The sequence below is a fragment of the Sinohyriopsis cumingii genome, chromosome 15 (genome assembly GCF_028554795.1).
Source record: "Sinohyriopsis cumingii isolate HCF-2022 chromosome 15, ASM2855479v2, whole genome shotgun sequence".
Classification (NCBI taxonomy): Eukaryota; Metazoa; Mollusca; class Bivalvia; order Unionida; family Unionidae; genus Sinohyriopsis; species Sinohyriopsis cumingii.
In genome coordinates, this window is record NC_142975.1 from 27,560,854 (window position 1) to 27,577,947 (window position 17,094).

At 35.3% G+C, this 17,094-nt stretch overlaps 1 protein-coding gene across 3 annotated transcripts in view; it reads left to right on the plus strand.

Moving 5' to 3' along the window:
- The window catches only part of LOC149781455 (peroxisomal targeting signal 1 receptor-like), a 77,049-nt gene that overhangs the window by 48,919 nt on the left and 11,036 nt on the right, over positions 1 to 17,094 (plus strand). For all 3 annotated transcript variants that reach the window (XM_089935541.1, XM_089935540.1, XM_089935542.1), the window contains 3 exons: positions 6,588 to 6,669; positions 12,586 to 12,672; positions 14,152 to 14,309. In XM_089935541.1, the coding sequence (XP_089791667.1) occupies positions 6,588 to 6,669; positions 12,586 to 12,672; positions 14,152 to 14,309 (327 nt within the window). The remainder of the gene's footprint in view (positions 1 to 6,587; positions 6,670 to 12,585; positions 12,673 to 14,151; positions 14,310 to 17,094) is intronic.

A 17,094-nucleotide genomic window follows, 5' to 3' on the forward strand; every position in this document is an offset into this window, starting at 1 on the left:
CCGAGGAGTTGCAAGAATTCTTCCGATGAAATCCAAGTTTTGATGGAAACGGACTTGAAGAGTTTGACAATTCTGAGAGCGCAAACACAAGGAGATGTGCTAGATTCCGGTTGGTTAAGAAGCCAGTGCCCAAATGGACAGAATTCTGAGATGTACGGAGGTCTGAACATCCCAGTTTGTGAAAAGACCTAGATGATCTAGCAGAGAAGGGAGATCATTCTGCCTTGGAGGAGGATTGAACTTACCATGTGTTTCTTTAAGATGCTGCCCAGGTACATTGTAGGGGTGAGGAAATTGATGAACAAAACCTGAACCCCTTCTGACTGACCTGGATCAGCCCCCTCCCACCTTCTGATGGAACAGGGAGGTCCAGTGAGCTAACATAATGTGATTGGGTAAGTATTCTTGGAGAAACATAATTTACTTTAAAAATTAGCTTATTTAGCTTTCTTACTGCCTTTTACACATTAGTACATACAGCTTACACTTTACCAAATCATTAAAAAAAAATTTGCTAGGGATTGGGTTTACATTGATAATTGTGGTGGAAGCATAAGTGTTAACCATATTCATCTATCCTGTCACATCATATCCCTTTCTTTAATAATTTGTTTACATTTCAAAGGGATTAATAAATTTAAACCATACTTGGTATGAAACTTTTCATGAAGAAGCCTTAGGTCAGGTTAGATTTTCCAAAAATATTTGATGGGATTATGGCCCGCTGGTCTATAATATTTGAAGGAATTCATAGCTACAAACCAAATTTGAAACAATACTTTATATTAAGAACAGAAAGAGGAAGCTGGATTTTTGCAATTTCCTGATTACTTTAACGTTTGGAAAATAATCTTCATCATGAATCCATGGTAAGTGTCAAGTCAGGTCCAGAGCAGGTATCTCTGCACATAAACTTTCTGGAAACGAAGGCTTTAGACAGTGCTTTACTTTTTTGGAAAGATCAACTCAGCTTGTGTCTGACAATTCAGTAGTGGCAAACTACTGCCTCAAACAAGGGAATGAAATCACCTGACATATGCATTCTGGTTTGGAAGTTTCTGTATTGACAGATCAGAAAATTCCAGGCAGGTTTATTGCCCTGGCCAACTTGCTGGCAAGAAGGTGCCAGCCCCTTTGCACAGAATGTTCCAGTCATCAGTCTTTCATTGAAATTGTGCACATTTGGGTGTCCAATGATGGACCTTTATGTGACAAGATGAAATCGCAAACTGCCCACCTTTATCTTTCCTGACCCAAACACACAAGCTTGTGCCATCAGTGCACTGAAAAAGACAGAAATTGAGGGTTCTAAACTGCAAATTGATTTTGATAACCCCTTTCTGACAAGTCAAGGATAAATGATATGCTTGAGCTAGTGACAGACATTCTGAGGAAAATCCTGGTAAGGCTGAATCTGCACAAACATCACAAGTGTTTCATCCCTGCCCAGTCAGGCTTAGTCACACCTGGCTCTTGCCATGAAAGCCCTACAAAGAAATGAGTTGCAACCTCTGATTATAAAGAAAATCTCACTGTCTAGGCCCTCCACTTTTTAGGCTTAGGAGGGAAAGTGACATGTTTTCAGTGACAAGTACAAGGTCAACAGCGTCTCATTGAGTGCCTCAATTCCGCATTGGCTAAGTTTTTAAGCTTCTATTTTTAGGAGAAAGAGTTAATTCTGATCACTATCAATGGCTACTGGTCAGTAGTATCCATCTCTTTCAGGTGTCAGGGCAGTGGAGATATTGGTCATGATATAGATCTATCAGAGCTGCTAGACAATTTTGACTTTAATAGGCTAAAATTTCTTCCCGTTTCCTAAATGGAATCTTTTGTGGTTTTTGACATGGTTCAACTCATCAGTTTAAGCCTTTAGCCAGAACCCCACTGAAGCTGCTATCATGCAAGACATGCTTTCTGATAGCTTTAGTTTCAACATGCAGAGTGAGTTAGTTGCATACCCGGACAGTGGACCCAAACTATCTCCAATTAAAATTAGTTGGTTTGAAGATTCTAATGATGTAACCAGGCTCAGTAGCTAAGAATAGGTTGTCATCAGCAAGCAATTAAAGACTGGTCATATGATTTCGTTCTTCAATTGATATGTTAAGAGTGGCATTGTTGCAAGACCCTGTATGCAGTCTAAAGAATTACTTGAAGTACACAAGTTAAAGGACATGATGTCTCTTTTGTCTGGTAAAGGGCAGAAAGAAAATGTAACCCCACAAAGGTCTGGAATTGTGGCTAAGGTGGGTAATATGCTTGGTATAATCTGAAGTCTCCACTAAGGTCTAGAATCATGGCTAATGTCGGTAATATGCTTGGTATAATCTGAGGTCTCCACAAAGGTCTTGAATCATGGCTAAGGTGGGTAGTATGCTTGGTATAATCTGAAGTCTCCACAAAGGTCTAGAATCATGGCTAATGTCAGTAATATGCTTGGTATAAACTGAAGTCTCCACAAAGGTCTAGAATCGTGGCTAATGTCAGTAATATGCTTGGTATAATCTGAAGTCTCCACAAAGGTCTAGAATCGTGGCTAAGGTCGGTAATATGCTTGGTATAATCTGAAGTCTCCACAAAGGTCTAGAATCGTGGCTAATGTCAGTAATATGCTTGGTATAATCTGAAGTCTCCACTAAGGTCTAGAATCATGGCTAAGGTGGGTAATATGCTTGGTATAATCTGAAGTCTCCACAAAGGTCTAGAATCGTGGCTAAGGTGGGTAATATGCTTGGTATAATCTGAAGTCTCCACAAAGGTCTAGAATCGTGGCTAAGGTCGGTAATATGCTTGGTATAATCTGAAGTCTCCACTAAGGTCTAGAATCATGGCTAATGTCGGTAATATGCTTGGTATAATCTGAAGTCTCCACTAAGGTCTAGAATCATGGCTAAGGTGGGTAATATGCTTGGTATAATCTGAAGTCTCCACAAAGGTCTAGAATCGTGGCTAAGGTCGGTAATATGCTTGGTATAATCTGAAGTCTCCACTAAGGTCTAGAATCATGGCTAATGTCGGTAATATGCTTGGTATAATCTGAAGTCTCCACAAAGGTCTAGAATCGTGGCTAAGGTAGGTAATATGCTTGGTATAATCTGAAGTCTCCACTAAGGTCTAGAATCATGGCTAATGTCGGTAATATGCTTGGTATAATCTGAAGTCTCCACAAAGGTCTAGAATCATGGCTAAGGTGGGTAATATGCTTGGTATAATCTGTAGTCTCCACTAAGGTCTAGAATCATGGCTAATGTCGGTAATATGCTTGGTATAATCTGAAGTCTCCACTAAGGTCTAGAATCGTGGCTAAGGTGGGTAATATGCTTGGTATAATCTGTAGTCTCCACTAAGGTCTAGAATCGTGGCTAAGGTGGGTAATATGCTTGGTATAATCTGAAGTCTCCACTAAGGTCTAGAATCATGGCTAATGTCGGTAATATGCTTGGTATAATCTGAAGTCTCCACAAAGGTCTAGAATCATGGCTAATGTCGGTAATATGCTTGGTATAATCTGTAGTCTCCACTAAGGTCTAGAATCGTGGCTAAGGTGGGTAATATGCTTGGTATAATCTGAAGTCTCCACTAAGGTCTAGAATCATGGCTAATGTCGGTAATATGCTTGGTATAATCTGAAGTCTCCACAAAGGTCTAGAATCATGGCTAATGTCGGTAATATGCTTGGTATAATCTGTAGTCTCCACTAAGGTCTAGAATTGTGGCTAATGTCGGTAATATGCTTGGTATAATCTGAAGTCTCCACAAAGGTCTAGAATCGTGGCTAATGTCGGTAATATGCTTGGTATAATCTGAAGTCTCCACAAAGGTCTAGAATCGTGGCTAAGGTGGGTAATATGCTTGGTATAATCTGAAGTCTCCACTAAGGTCTAGAATCATGGCTAATGTCGGTAATATGCTTGGTATAATCTGTAGTCTCCACTAAGGTCTAGAATCGTGGCTAAGGTGGGTAATATGCTTGGTATAATCTGAAGTCTCCACTAAGGTCTAGAATCGTGGCTAAGGTGGGTAATATGCTTGGTATAATCTGAAGTCTCCACAAAGGTCTAGAATCGTGGCTAAGGTGGGTAATATGCTTGGTATAATCTGAAGTCTCCACAAAGGTCTAGAATCATGGCTAATGTCGGTAATATGCTTGGTATAATCTGAAGTCTCCACAAAGGTCTAGAATCGTGGCTAAGGTGGGTAATATGCTTGGTATAATCTGAAGTCTCCACTAAGGTCTAGAATCATGGCTAATGTCGGTAATATGCTTGGTATAATCTGTAGTCTCCACTAAGGTCTAGAATCGTGGCTAAGGTGGGTAATATGCTTGGTATAATCTGTAGTCTCCACTAAGGTCTAGAATCGTGGCTAAGGTGGGTAATATGCTTGGTATAAACTGAAGTCTCCACAAAGGTCTAGAATCATGGCTAATGTCGGTAATATGCTTGGTATAATCTGTAGTCTCCACTAAGGTCTAGAATCATGGCTAATGTCGGTAATATGCTTGGTATAATCTGAAGTCTCCACTAAGGTCTAGAATCATGGCTAATGTCGGTAATATGCTTGGTATAATCTGAAGTCTCCACAAAGGTCTAGAATCGTGGCTAATGTCGGTAATATGCTTGGTATAATCTGAAGTCACCACAAAGGTCTAGAATCGTGGCTAATGTCAGTAATATGCTTGGTATAATCTGAAGTCTCCACAAAGGTCTAGAATCGTGGCTAAGGTGGGTAATATGCTTGGTATAATCTGAAGTCTCCACTAAGGTCTAGAATCGTGGCTAATGTCAGTAATATGCTAGGTATAATCTGTAGTCTCCACTAAGGTCTAGAATCGTGGCTAATGTCGGTAATATGCTTGGTATAATCTGTAGTCTCCACTAAGGTCTAGAATTGTGGCTAATGTCGGTAATATGCTTGGTATAATCTGTAGTCTCCACTAAGGTCTAGAATCATGGCTAATGTCGGTAATATGCTTGGTATAATCTGAAGTCTCCACAAAGGTCTAGAATCATGGCTAATGTCGGTAATATGCTTGGTATAATCTGAAGTCTCCACAAAGGTCTAGAATCGTGGCTAAGGTGGGTAAAATGCTTGGTATAATCTGAAGTCTGAAAAGATCAGATATGCCTCATGAATATTTCAGCTCCTGAGATGAGGGCAATCTCAGCAAGACTTGCATTCAGACATAAAATGTGGGTCTTGGACAGTGGGCTGGCATATAGTGAACATTCTCAAGTTTTTAACTCTGTGAACTAGCTTTTCAGAGGCAAAAAATGAATTTGTCAGGTCCAGTGGTTGCAGCTCAGATGACCACAATTCCCTGTTGATGTTAGCAAAACTTCTTTACAGACATGAGTTTAGTACTTGCACTAGATTCACCCTGTTTTTTTATTAGTAAGAAGAATTCTTTATTTCTTTTTACTTGTGTATGGTCATTACAGATGATGTGACCATTGGTTGTATTGCTGTCATGGAGAGTTGGTTATTCATCATGTAGGGATTCCAGCCATTCTTCCCTTGCAGCTTGACCAAAGTTGAGTTTGGATACTCAGCATTTCCTCCTTCTATTACATATTCTCCTGATGTTAATGTATTAGGGAATTTATACCAAGGAGAAAGCAAATATTATGTTTCTCATAGAATATATCCCCAATCATAACAATATAGAACCCTTCCATACCTTCCCACAAATATAAGCATCCTTTTTTGATGTGTTGTGCAGCATAAAACAGGCAAGTATCTGGTTAATGGGTGTCTACCTGCAGTGGTAAGGGGAGGTAGTGAGTAGAAGTTTCTTCCCATTGTCTGTATGGTATATTGATGGAAAAGACTAATTTTTTCATCTTTTTAGGATGGCTGGGTTCAGGAGGTAGATGAGTTTATTTTCCAGACATTTGTGTAATTGGATAAGTATTCTCATAGAAACACTTTATTAAATAGTAAAGTGCTTTTCCAGCAAAAGTTATTGGAGTTGGGGTTCTAGTTTCATGTGGAACTTTCTCTTCAGTTGCATCAAAACTTTGCTTCAGCTCCATAGCTTTTGATGGACTTAATGGAGCAAACCAAATTTGGTTCAAGGTGTTACATTAAAACCGCCCAGGTCAAGTTCAGTTTTCACTCATTTTGAGCAAGCCACTGTAGCTCAGTTGCTAGAGTGCCAGACTTAATTCATGAATCACAGGTTCATTGCCTACACATGCCAGATCATTTAGGCTGCATTGGTGTGTCACTGAAAAAACAAGCACTTGGCTGCCATTTTCTTGGCTGTTACTCAACATAAAACTTTGTCATTCTGTTGAATGACTTCGGGGAGGGGGGCATATTGCCAGTAGAGTCAAATTTTTCTTCGGTATAAAGGTAAGTGACAAGCTTCCCAGTTCTGGTAACATTGACCTTGTTTCACATTTATGTCTTCATTGCAGACTTTGTCATTTATGTAATCTTGAAACAGAATCACATAACTATTCTCTACTGATGTGGTACTTAAGAAATCAACATCTGTTTGCATGGCCTTTATAGTAAGAATTTTTCCTTGTCGTATCAGTAGAAGAAATTAAGCATTTTATTAATTTTTGTATTTTTAGTGAAGAGCACAAGGATGTTCAGGGTCTTTACCTTCGTGCAGCTCGTCAGTCTTCTCAAGGAGAGATAGATGCAGATGTTCAGGTATGTATTTTTACAGGCCTGTATATGACAAGAACATGTTTTTGGTATGAATATGACCACCCCCCATGCATAACCAAGTCCTAAAGGACTGTTACACAGATTCAGAGAGACAAGGTTGCAAGGCAGGCCAGCATATTAAGATGTAAGATGAGGAGATAAACTTAGAGTATTAATATAGAAATTAAAGTACAGTGCAATAAATTTAAATGTGTGAGTTCAAGAAAAGAGTGCATGAGTTCAGTCTTTCATTGTCAGCATTTATAAACTGTGTATTCATTGATGGTTATTGCTAGTTGTCTTTATTGCTAATAAAACAAATATTAAGACTTTGGTTCAAGTTTGAGGTAGCTTTAAGTTTTCAGACAGTCCTATAAAGTACCCACTGTAGATTGCTCACCAATGAGTAGTTGCCTTATCTTGTTTACCTGTTTACATTGGTTTAAAGGGCAGGTGTTAAGAGTTGCTGATGAAAATTTTCATATTTTAGTGCAATCTGTAATTTTTAACCCACATGGTCTGTTTTTATGGACAGTGTGTCAACTAGCTTTATAGGTATTTCAGAAAGTAATTTATTGTACAGTACTTACAGCATTAATTGCATATGATAAATTGAACTGGCTAGAAATAGTGCAAACTTTATTTTATATATAAATTATGTTTAAACATAGTGCCTGAGAATATTCACTTGAGATAAGGGTGGAAGTTTATTGATAATGTAACAGTTGATAGAAAGTAATTTGATTATGTAGAAATGGAATATAATAATTCACTTAGAAAGAATTCACTCACATCTATTCTGAGAGACCCCTGCCACCTTTCTTTTTAACTACTTCAATGTGTACATACGTGATTGGTAAGGAAGAAGAAAAAGCAAGAAAATGGGAACTGCCACTACTGTATTCATTGTTTTAAAAGATGAATGAAATTACTGTCAAACATAACAATTTGCATTTTATAAAAGTACCTACTTTTTACTTAAGAATGTCAAAGAAAAACTGATGAGGAATTTGTGTTAACCTTGATGAAACCAAAAAATAGTCATATGATTAGCAATCATAGATCCTCAGCCATTTTGCCTATGGCTGTTTCCGATGATGATGTTGAATGTGGGTGAGGAGGTCTTGGACTTTTAAGCGAGTGTGGTTTAAATAAAAAGAACTTTGTGCTTTGAGGTTTTTGAAATCCTATTTTGCCTTTATGATTTTTTTTTTGTCTTTTATCTTTTATGTTGTTATGTATATTTGATTTGATTTAAATTAATTGATTTTTTTAATTTTGAATATCATTACATGTCAATGTAATGTAGATTTGTTTACTAGGAATTTGATAATTTCAAGAAAATTCAGTTTGATGTGAATCTTTTCATAAATACCTAATAATAGAAACAGTTTCTTTTTTTTTTTTACTTAGTTCCTGACCTTGATTCAAAAATCACTGAGACAAGTAAACAACTTTATATTTTTATCTTATTCTTGGAGTAAAATGATTGGTTTTTATCAAGGTTATACTGGGAGTGTGTGACTTTAGATTGTAAACAGCCCTATTCTGGGTTTTCCAAAATTGAGCAGTAGTTAGATTTATTAGTGATGTTTAGAGAGATATTCCTCAGTTTGTGCTTTTATCTTGGACACTGGAAAAGTGTTTATTTGTGACCAGTTTATAGTTATGATTTAATTTTTATTCAGATTATTTGGATTCTGAAAGATTAATTCTTTTTCCTGGAAATATTTGAGTGCTCATGCAGAATTCTTGGACAAAAACGTTTCTTTAAATTTTATTTGGAAATTCAAACACCCGAATATTGTCTGTGGAATAACAAAGAACTGTAGATGCTACAGCACCATACTGACTACAGTATACATAATCACCTTCCATTTAGGATTTTTTTTCAGGACTCGAACTTGAATTCATTAGAACATTTCATTACTAGGACTTCTAAAATGTAATTTGTGGATTATTCTTGGATTATTTCTGGATTTGATTCTTAAAACCATAAGGGTCTTTTTTTTTTCATTCTTACATCGTTTTTCCAGGGAAATAAACTATTTGTTAAATTTTTCAAAGCTTATTGTCTTCACTCTTTCTTTTGTTACCATTAATTAGAGCCTAAACACCTAAGATAAGAATGTTTTATGTGGGATACCTAAGCTTATTTGGCTCTAAATAGCCAAAATAGTACTGATGTGCAATTATACTGTAGATTTTATAATACTGTATATATGAAAGGAGCAGAAGAAAAGTTTTAAACAGAAGATGCTGCACCTGAGCAAGTACTTTCACATGACATCGAGCATAATAGGAAAGGATGCAGACATAAGGGCTCTGACAATGAAGTACTTTTTAATTGTTTTATGGCCATGTTCTGTGGTCAATGATGTTTGAAAATAAAGCTGTTAGGAATAATTATTACAGTGAAATGTTTGTTTACTTGTTACAACCAGGTATCAAATACCTCATATGGAGGAAAAAAGGCCATTAACAATTACAAAAACTTGTATTGGAGAAAAAAGCCATGAACAGTTCAATATAAAACTATATAAAAAAAGTCCTTTGTGTCATATACCATCTATGCTTGCTTATAAGTGGAGTTTACAGCAGACTGCACAAATCCAGATCTGCCATCGCATAATATGCCAGCAGGTCTGGGTTTGTAAAGTTTGATAAGAATAATTAGTAGAACAAGTAACATTGACTCTGATCTGCCAGTGCATTATGTGATGAAAGACTATGTTCTATATGTTCTATGTTGTTTGCATTTGAACTTGACTTAAAAGTGAGTATGTATGGTAGGTATAACAGAACCAAAACATACTTTGTGATACCTAACTTTGTTGGGGCCCTGAGTGGCTGAGTGGTCTAAAGCACTCACTGTTCTGGATTACTGCCATCTCACTTCTGTGTGGGTTCGAGTCTTAGGTTTGGCTTAGGTGGGTACGTGAAAAAGCTTGCCAGTAGCTTCTTGTGGGTCAGTGGTTCTTCCCAGGGTTTCCCAGGCTCTTCCTCCACCAGCAATACTGGCCGCCATGTATAGCCTATCTTGTGCTGAAAAATGGCATTAAAGCCAACAACAGCAACAACAACCTCACTTTGTTATGATATAATAATTATGATATAACACACATGCACAGATACAGATGAAATTGACTTGTTCTAGGTTAAGGGCTGGACACTTATAATTTATTATAAACTCATATATAGTAATTTTATAGTGACCAAAAACTTTGATGCCAGGCAATCATTGACTTAGCCTCTCTGGTAAGCTATAGATTCTTTACTCCATAAAAAGTCATGAAAGTAAACATTATCTTTGACCAATACTTAAGCTAAAAGTCATTACATTAAACAACTGCAGTTCACCTTAACAGACCAAAATTAAGCACAACAACTATCTGAAATTTGCTACAGCACAGGTGGCAGCATGTTGTGAAGTGCTGAGCTTTTAGCAAATAATTTTATTTCCATTGTGATTTGTTTGCTCCACATAACATGGTCTCAGTAGTATTTAATATAATCTCAATTTGGAAACTGCAAGAGAAGGAACCCAATCCTGTAGTTTTCTTAGAGCTACTTTTGGTATAAATTTAAACTATTGTATTTTTTGTATGTATTCAGTTTCCAGCGGTCTGCCATGTTCATGGTATAATTCTATGCTTTGGATTAATTTTAATCTTGGATCAAAGTTGATCATGCCATATTAAGATATCACGATTAGGTTAATAGACCCATTTGATTTTATGTACCATACATAGTTGGTGTCAGTTAATAATGATTTTACTGAAGAAATTTTATAGTGCATATATGTTATGGTGTGCTTTATATCTAAATTGGTTGTGGTTCTTTTAAAAAAATCCTTGTTTTCAAAAGATTAGGCATATACTCTTGCATTTCCCATGCTGTACATACATACATACATACATACATACATACATACATACTGTTATGACTGTGGTCTTATACTAAGTAACAGAAAGAAGTAAAATTAACAAATAGTTTATTTCTTTAAGTTACAAATGGAAATTTTTGAAGGAATTTACAGTATTGTGAAATAAATCCACCCAAAAATCCTAAAAGTTGTATCATATGTTCAAAAATGTATTCCAAATGAATCAATGTAGTCTTGAATGTGCAGGTGTACCAATTGTCTTGCTAGATCACAATGATATATTTCAAGAATGTTTTTGAATTCACAATAATCCCAAGGTAGTGTTTTAGTCCAAAAGTCAGTGAGCAGTTTGTAATTCCAGTGAATAATTTAAATAATTCCTCTCAGATTATATTAGAACACAACAATAAGTGATTCCGTATACTGAACTTGATACAATTATAAAGAATTGTTTACTAAAACCTCTTTATGTTCAAGCTGTCAAAATGTCACCTGACCTATGAAACAACCAAATGTTCTGGAAAATTAATGATTTCTCATGGAAAATTTTCACTAATTGAGAAACAAGTTTAGGCCTTGAACTTAAATTCAAGTAAACAGCTTTTTTTTTAAAATGACATTAATCCGGTAGGCACAACTCTCAGTCATGACAAGAGTCATGCAGGCCAAAATTCTATCCTATCCTTGGTCACGGATAAAGGTCAAGCTCATAATATAAATTAAATATACATAATAATACATAGTCAAAGCTTTAGTCCACATGCCATAATCTTTGTTCAGAAGTGCACAAATACAAGACCATCAGTTGTCATATATTAGAATCACTCAATATTTTGTTCGTGTTTCCTTTGTAATAATTATACCAATTTGGTATGAAGATTTAAATAATATATGTTTTTGGTGAATCCATGCATTTTTTTTATTTTTTAAAACTGCTGTTACTAAAGGGGCAAATTATTTGTGTGAAATAATCAACATTGATAGCTGCTGAGTGAGGCAGACCGGTGACTTTGACTGTCTTGGTAGTTTGTAGCACTGCTGAGGGAAGCAGATCAGTGACTTGGACTGACTTGGTAGTTTGTAGCACTGCTGAGGGAAGCAGATCAGTGACTTTGACTGACTTGGTAGTTTGTAGCACTGCTGAGGGAAGCAGATCGGTGACTTTGACTGACTTGGTAGTTTGTAGCACTGCTGAGGGAAGCAGATCAGTGACTTTGATTGTCATGGTAGTTTGTAGCACTGCAGAGGGAAGCAGATCAGTGACTTTGACTGGCTAGTTAATGGGGCTGCTGAGATTGCAGGTATGAAAATATTTACAAGACTGGGAGAATCATTGAGTTATGTGTATTTGATTGACTAATGTTTTGAGGTTAAAATATTTGAGCTATGTAAATACTCAGCCCATGCAGTTCTGATGTTTAAGTACAGCTGAAGTGGGAGAGAAAAAACCTGAGTCAGAAGTGTCTCAATCACACAAGACTGATTTCCTGTAGTGCTTGCCAAATATAGAAAAAGGGTTTGATACACCATATTGATACTTTTAGCAATACAAAACATCTTTGTTTTTTTGTACCAAAGTTATAAAAGGAATTATTGGCAATGGAGTTTAAGTATTTGTACATTGATGCTGTGAATGCATTGGAACTTGAAGACTTAAAATTATACAAGTTGTATTTTATGAAACAGATGGCATTTGTTCCAATTTCCCTTCCTCGTGGAAAATTGTGATCAATGATTCAGTTTTTTTTAGTTATTACATCCATATTAGGTTCTGCACCACTATGTATATTTTATTATACTATGTTAATACTGTTGTTGTTTTTCTTCACAATTTTTAGTGTAGTCTGGGTGTGCTGTTTAATTTGAGTGGAGAATATGACAAAGCATTTGGCATTTGTTCCAGTTTCACTTCCTTGTGGAAAATTATGATAAATGAATCATAAAATTGTTCAGTTATTACTAGGTTCTGTTCAAAAACGTTTATTATATTGTACTCTGTTAATACTGTTGTCATTTTTCCTCACAATTTCTAGTGTGGTCTGGGTGTGCTGTTTAATCTGAGTGGAGAATATGACAAAGCAGTGGACTGCTTCTCAGCTGCATTACAAATCAGGCCAAAGGTAATTATTAGGTCATTCCCACTGACCCATCAACATATTCCAGTTCTTCAATATTGTGATAATTATTATGGGTACCAATTTCTGTGGTTTTCAATAAATAACCTTTTCATTGATGCTTAAATTCATTGATTTTGTAAGGTGTCCTGTTGTTTCATAAATTTGTGGCTTGCAGCAACCATGAATATAAGAAAACTTGTACCATATATAATTGCTTATAAGTCAAAGTCCACTGCAAACAACATAGTCCCTCATCTGCCATCACATAATATGAAAGCAGATAAGGGTCTTTGTTGTTATTTGTGCTGATTGCTTCTAATAAACTGCATAGACCAAGATGAGCCAGTTCATTTTGTGAAGACAGATCTGTGCCGTTGGAATTGACATATATGGAGTATATTTGGTACCCATAAAAAACTAACACTAAATGAAAATTGCCAGGATGGGAAAGCGATGTAACAAGTCTTGCTGATCAGATTTCTTATGTTTAAGCTTGATTAATCAATTATGTTTGAAGAAAATAAATTTATAAATCTGTTGTTATTCAGTGTGTAACTTCATAATTATATCTTGTCAGGCAGTCTGTTGCAGCTTTGAAACAACCTTGTAAGCCATCCCATTGGAAAATCTGTTTTTCAGAATGCTGCAAGCTGAAAAATTATGCATTTTAAAATGGGTGTAATTATGCAAATGTAATGTAAAATATGTAATCTTTCAGTTTGCAGCATTTTCTTGTTACATTTTGCAGCAAAATACAATGAAAATGTAATCTCAGTAGTTTCTGTATTTAGCCAAAAAAAATTTAAATATATATATCTTTCTTTTTTTTTCTGAGTCAAAATAATAACCTTACAAAAAATGTTATTGAGACAGGCCAAGATAATGGGGCAGGGTTCTGTCCTTTGAATAAGAACTAACAGGCTTTATTCGATCAAGTCAATATGGTATACATATTAGGCTAGTTTGTAAGTTTCATAACCCAAATTAATGATCCAGCTGATGGCATGGAACTTTTGACATGCTGAATATAATCATAAGTCAAGTAAACTGCAAGCAAATAGACTCTGATCTGCTATCATGTAATGCACCAGCAGATCAGTGTCCATGCAGTTTGTTCAACTGATTACTCCTAACAATGTGCTTAGATCAAGATCTGCAAGGTATATTATGCAATGGAAGATTGGGGTTTGTGCTGTTTGCAGTTGGACTTATAAGTCAGCATATATTGTTGTTTTCATATGCCTTTCTTTAAATCCGAATTGCACTTACAGTAAAATAGTTTTAGTTGATGTTAGAGATAAACTGAATAAGTAAATTTAGAGATCAGATGTATTTTCTTGTAAATCCTTAACAGATTCAAGACTCAAGTTTATTGGTCACATTAACTAGTGTTCCATTTATACATCATTATTCATGTTGCCCCACATTATGGCAAGTGAACTGTACATATATGAATATAAACTGCATATTATACTTTTTAAGGATGCCTTGCTCTGGAACAAACTGGGCGCAACACTTGCCAATGGAAACCGTAGTGAGGAAGCAGTGGATGCTTACCACAATGCCCTGCAGATAGCCCCAGGATTTATACGCTCTCGTTACAATTTGGGAATAGCCTGTATAAATTTAGGAGCTCACAAGTAAGAAAAAGCTTCAAACTGTTTTCAACTCTGGTTTGAATGTAGATATGCTAATGTTCCTCTGTAATACTTTAATCATTTTCACATGTTTTTGTACATGGAGGTAGTAAATGTCTTACTTAGATCTACCTACATAAAATAAAATCACTTTTATTTACTTATTTACCATTTTAGAATGAATAACATATATAGAAAGAAAATCACTATATCATCGATATGATGTTGCTTTGACCAATTTCATATTTATATATGTTAATGTGGGAAACATTGCATGACTTGATATCAGGTAATTGCATCATATTTATATTAATGTGGTAACATTGCATTACATGATATCAGGTAATTGCATCACATGTATGTTAATGTGGGAAACATTGCATGACATCAGGTAATTGCATATGTGGGAAACATTTCATGACATGATATCAGGTAATTGCATCATATATATGTTAGTGTGGAAAACATTGCATGACATGATATCAGATAATTGAATAATATGTCTGTTGATGTGGGAAAACATTGCTTGAGATATATCAGGTAATTGCATAATATGGATGTATGTTATGAGTCTATACTCTTAAAATAAGTAACAGAAAAGAGGGAAAGACAACATGCTTTGTAAAATCTAGCAAATAATTTATTTCCCTAGAATACAAATTGAAAAGGAGAAAAAAGAACTTAATGTATTGCGAATTAAATCCCACAATAATCCAAGAATTACAGACACTAGTCCTAGTAATTTTGAAGTCCTGAATAAAATTCAGAAAAATTCCAAAATAAATCCAAAAATCGAAGGTGATGATATGTCTGTTATAGCTTCTAGTGTGTTGATGTGCCAAGTCGTTTGTTGAATCACAGAAATATAATTCCAGGTTTGAATACACTATAAATTCCAGTTTATGTCTCTGTCCAAATTTTTTTCTTCAGAGCACATTGGTATTTCCAGAGAAAATAATCACCTTAATTCAATAATTTGAAGAAATAAAATTCAGCCCATCTGGACACAACATAATAAATAATTTCAAGGTGCTAGATCTTAAAGCAACTGATGCAGTCCTCTCAGTTACACTATATATATCCTCTCATGGGTCGATGGTTCTTTCCGGGGTTTTCCCAGGTTCTTCCTCCACTATTAATACTGGCCGCCATGTATAGCCTATCGTGTGCTGAAAATTTTTGTTTACAACAACAACAACACTATATATAGTTTTCTACCTGACCTCAGGTAACAATTAACATTTTCTGTAAATAAACATTACCTAATGGAAAATAACCTGCTAGTATGATATTGATGTTTACAAAACAATAACCTGGATTATGCATAATTCACCCAGGAAATTCCAAAACCTAGACCCAAATAAACATATTTACGTCTTCTATTAATAACAGTACTGATTTTAAACCCATACATATAGAGAATAATTTAGCTATGTATTAGTTGTTTACAGTAAATAAAATAAAATAAAGTCTATTTGGGTCAAGCAGAAATGAACTCAGTTTTGGACAAAGTCAAGTCCAATATACAATGTTACATTACAGTAGCATGTAATAAAATAAAATAAATCTAACTAACAAAAGCAAATAAATATGCATTACATGTTAATGTGGGAAAAATTGCTTTACATAATATCAGGTAATTGCGTCATATGTCTGTTAATGTAAGAAACATTGCATGACTTGCAAAGATGACAACATTCAAATCATTTTTTAAATTTCATTTAAAACAAATATTTATGTGAAATGTTCTGTCTCTGTAATAATTCTTATGTATATTACCTTCCATTTTTTAAATATGGACTGAATTGAAGAATTAACACTTTCCTCTTTGTAATACTTGCAGAAACATCGTGTGAAATAGGTCATATGGCTGTTTGATTATCTGGCTTTTAAGAGGAAGTTTGACCTTTTTTATCAAGTCATTGTACGTGCAATCAGTTATCTAAACAATAACTAAATCATTTATATCAGCATTATATATGGACTTGTTAAACTAAATTAGTAATCTCAACTTTATCTGGTGGGGCCCCGAGTGGTCTAGAGCGCTCAATGTTCTGGATCACTGCCACCTCATCTCTGTCTGCCTGGGTTCGAGTCCAAGGCTCGGCTAGCGTAGGTACGTGGGAAAGCCTGCTAGTAGCTTCTTGTGGGTCGGTGGTTCTTCCATGGGTTTTCCAGGGTTCTTCCTCCACCAGTTACACTGGCCGCCATGTATAGCCTATCTTGTGCTGAAAAATGGCGTTAAACCTTACAACAACAACAACTTTATCTGAACAATATATATGGACTTTTAAACTATATCATTAATCTTGATATATATATATATATATATATATATATATATATATATATATATATATATATATATATATATATATATATATATATATATATCTGGATGTATGTATGTATATATGTATATGTGTGTGTGTGTGTGTGTGTGTGTGTGTAGTTACTAAACTAAATTCATTTTCAGTATTCAAAGGATAATCAATTTAAATCTACCTGGAAAGTCATGTTTATTCAAACAGAAGATAAAAGAGAAAGCTAGAGACATCAACCTCAAGTGCAATCACCATCACCCATGTGCAATCAGTACATTTTACTGAAGTTCAGTTAGAATCTAGATAAATCTGGGCATACTATTGATACTGTTATTGATGTGGCTATCACTTATTATGGTGTTATAAAGCAATGCCACTTGCTGATAACTCAAGTCATTGATTTACTTTTTGAAAGGAGTTTTCTTTATCTTCATAGATGAATCAGTACTTGTTGGGTGTTTAAA